The sequence below is a fragment of the Nestor notabilis genome, unplaced genomic scaffold, assembly GCF_000696875.1.
Source record: "Nestor notabilis isolate BGI_N333 unplaced genomic scaffold, ASM69687v1 scaffold7918, whole genome shotgun sequence".
In the NCBI taxonomy this organism is placed as follows: domain Eukaryota; kingdom Metazoa; phylum Chordata; class Aves; order Psittaciformes; family Psittacidae; genus Nestor; species Nestor notabilis.
In genome coordinates, this window is record NW_009938658.1 from 36305 (window position 1) to 39897 (window position 3593).

At 39.8% G+C, this 3593-nt stretch overlaps 1 protein-coding gene across 1 annotated transcript in view; it reads right to left on the reverse strand.

Moving 5' to 3' along the window:
- Positions 1-225: 225 nt before the first annotated feature.
- RIOK1 (RIO kinase 1) overlaps positions 226-3593 on the reverse strand; it is a gene marked incomplete at its 5' end in the record, with an annotated part of 15202 nt that continues 11834 nt past the window's right edge. Inside the window, 4 exon segments of the mRNA XM_010019446.1 lie at positions 226-336; positions 1833-1973; positions 3333-3386; positions 3573-3593. The exon segment at positions 3573-3593 is cut by the window's right edge and continues 12 nt beyond it. Of these exon segments, the coding sequence (XP_010017748.1) occupies positions 226-336; positions 1833-1973; positions 3333-3386; positions 3573-3593 (327 nt within the window).

The window sequence follows — 3593 nt, forward strand, 5'->3', positions numbered from 1 at the left end:
GTAAAGGATTTTAACATGCACAAGTGTTAAACTCGCTCTTTCCTATTGAGAAACCCATGGCCTATCACTCTGTTCAAACAATTACACCATGTTAGTAACAAAACCACCCTCACAGTTAATGCTGTATGTATATAAATAAAGGATTTTTAATCTAAAAAAAAAGAAAAAAAGATGGTGACTAATAACCCACAACAAACCATCCCTTTCCCCAAGCCAAAGCTGACTTTATTTGCCTTTCTTCATTTTTGCAGTCTTTTCTTTCCGCTTCTTCACATGCTTTGGGATTTTGTTTTTTCTCTTCTCTCTTTGGGCTTCTTTAACCATCTTTTTCCTTTCCTATAAAGAGCCAAACACCAACTGTTTAAAGCCAGAAGGAATGAGAGATTTTGAGCAGGTCAATCAATTGTTATATTAACAAGTTAATTAACACATCACATAAAAGGTTAACAAGAGGAAGAAATAAAAAGAAAAATAAAGTTGATAAGGAATGGTAAGGGGAAAGAAAAAAGGAAGAATAGCTTGGAGGTGGAGCTACAAGCTGCACACCGGTAATGACAAGGCAAAATTCAAACTAGTTAAAACCTGAGCTTCACACAACCTCTGAAGAAAGGGAACAAAAGATACACTTAACTCATGCTATTTACACCTCAGATTACAACAGGTTTTCTGCTACCCACAGGGCTATTATAATGTGTGTTTCTATGATTCTATGTTATGCAAAAACACTGATCTAGTAACTGCTGGTAACTCAGAACAACCTGATCATCATCAAGATTGTCAAGAAAAGATGCTATGCTACTGCAATACACTATAATTTGTACCAGACAGTAAACAGACTACACTCAACTGGAAAACACCAAGTCAGCATAATGAGATGTGGGGGTCAAAGTAATTGGTGCTAATCAGTTGTTTGACCTACAGCTGAACACATAGGTTACCAAAAACCTCATTTTACTCAAAAAGAAGTCCCAATGAAAACCCACCCATAAGGATGGGAAAAGACCAAGACTTGCCTGCTTCATGTCTGAAAGGCAGGAGCTCTAGATTGATAGAAAGTCTCTAGTATAGCATTGCATTTTTATTTCACAGATATGGAATGTATTAGCCTACCTTTCCTAGGAAGGAAAGCCTAACTAGCAAACACCCAAATTTTGAACCCGTTAAGCCCAGCAAGTTTCATCCTTCTCTTGCAGAGTACCTAAAAAGCTACCAAAAGGCTGATATTCTGCAAAAGAACCTTGCAAAAACAGAGCATAACTTGTTCTGCATTTTGGAAAATGAAACCTTTAAAAAAAACCCAAACAAACCCAAACCATAATCCCTCTGCATGACTGTGTTACATCTCTTGCCCACAGCAAGGCTAGCCAGTCTGTACTAATGGTACTGCAAAATCCACTGTGGTACAAACATTGTCACCAAGTCTCCAGTTCTATAGATCAAGTGAGCTCAGCTCCCTGGGCTTAAGGAGGTTTATCAGGGACTGTGAGCACAAACCTGAACACCAAAGCCTGGAAGATTAGCCAGAGGCACTAAAGAACTGCCCAGGCTTCACTAAGTTCTGCTTTGTGTAGCCTTAGAATTCCCTGCAGAGATCTCTCTTCTAGCTTTGTCTAGGCAACAGAGAGCTGTATGTTCCTCTACATTAAAAAAAATACACTAACAAAGCATCCACAATGAAATTCACTTCATCTCCTCTCATTCTGCACAACAGGAAACATCCATAGCTTGTTTCAGACAAGAAGTAGCAAGACCCACTCAGAACTAAGTTCGTATTTTTTCCTATCGCATCAGCAGAGGTGGGGAAAAAAATCAACAATTCCTGGTCAGCTGACCTTTTTATCCATGCCAACTTCAGCAGGTTTATCTTTGGGATGCACAGATTCTTTACAGCCTGAATCAGAGTCCTCTGAGCTGCCATCATCATCAGAGTCTGTTTCTGACACATCTGTCTTCTTTTCAAGAAGTGCAGGAATCTGTAAGATACATCAAAAGAGAATTATATCAAACCAAAGCAGCCTAATGACAACATACACACATATATACTATATATATACAGAAAAAACAAACCAGAATCTGCTGCAAAGAAATGCCTGAGCAAGCTTGTGTGTTCTCCTTCACTACAGCCATCACTCAAGTGACCTCATAGCAGCCTTCCAGTATCTGAAGGGGGCCTACAAGGGTGCTGGGGAGGGACTCTTCGTTAGGGACTGTAGTGGTAGGACAAGGGGAAACGGGGTTAAACTTAAACAGGGGAAGTTTAGATTAGTTATAAGGAAGAAGTTCTTTACAGTGAGGGTGGTGAGGCACTGGAATGGGTTGCCCAAGGAAGCTGTGAATGCTCCATCCCTGGTGGTGTTCAAGGCCAGGTTGGACACAGCCTTGGGTGACATTGTCTAATGTGTGGTGTCCCTGCTCATGGCAGGGGGGTTGGAACTAGATGATCTTAAGGTCCTTTCCAACCCTAAATATTCTATGATTCTAAGTCTCAAGAAAAAGAATGAAAAGTAGGTTAATCCAAACGAAGAACAAAGAATCTAGAATGTGCAACACAGATTTTTAGGTCAGGGCTCACAGTGCAGCTGTACTGGCACTCCCGAACTAATTTCCGTAAGTTAATCAGCGATTTGCTAACATATGTGGAAGCCAATTTTTAATTATACTTGGATCATACCCAAATCTACCTTGGGGGCACTGTATGTACACTTTATTGGAAACACAAATATCTACACTGGAAAATTCACTTGTTCTTAAACAAGCTTGGAGACTGTGCCACAGCCTGATCCCATCCATAGTTATACATCCAGTCTACACCACTGCTACATAACATTTACAAAGGAAGGAGGGGGAATCCACATAGGGCTTCTGCCTTTAATTGCTACAGACTGATTTGTACCCAACCTCTTATCCAACATACTTTACAGAAGCGTCACTGTCAAGTACTTCAAATATAGTAAGGTGTAATATCTTACACCTTATACTACAGGGTTGTTCTTTACACAGTAATTACAACAAAGCTACCCTGAACATAATAAAAGTTGTAGTCATGCTACAATTTATATCAATTAAATTTTCCATAACTGGAAACATCTTCCCTCCTCTCCATCTTTGATATCACGGCCACAGCAAGGATTATCATTTCATTCTCAAACAACCCATCATCAGCCACAGTGCACAGAAGCAATTCATGAGATGTACAGACACACTGTCTGGTCACTCTGCAGATAAGAGGCTACTTTCTTGGTGCCAGCTGCAAGACAGGGTATTCTCTGTAGTCCTTGAAAGTGCTTTTCTGAAAACAGCTATAATTAAAGATTTCAAAAAGACCCTCTTACCTCCTGAACACCAGACAAATCCTTCTTCAGTCCTGTCACAGTCTGGTAAAGAATCTACAACCAGGGAGAGAAAGAAAACTACATCATCAAAATATGAGTCTGACCAGATGATTTTAAAGTATGACACTAGATCCACACTAGTATCAAGGCTTCTGGTTTTGTTCGTTGTTATCAGTTTCCAGTAAGAATTATTCATATTCCTTCCCTCTTTTCTTACAGTGCCTCAGCATATCTACTTACATTATCCTGCTGCACATTCAA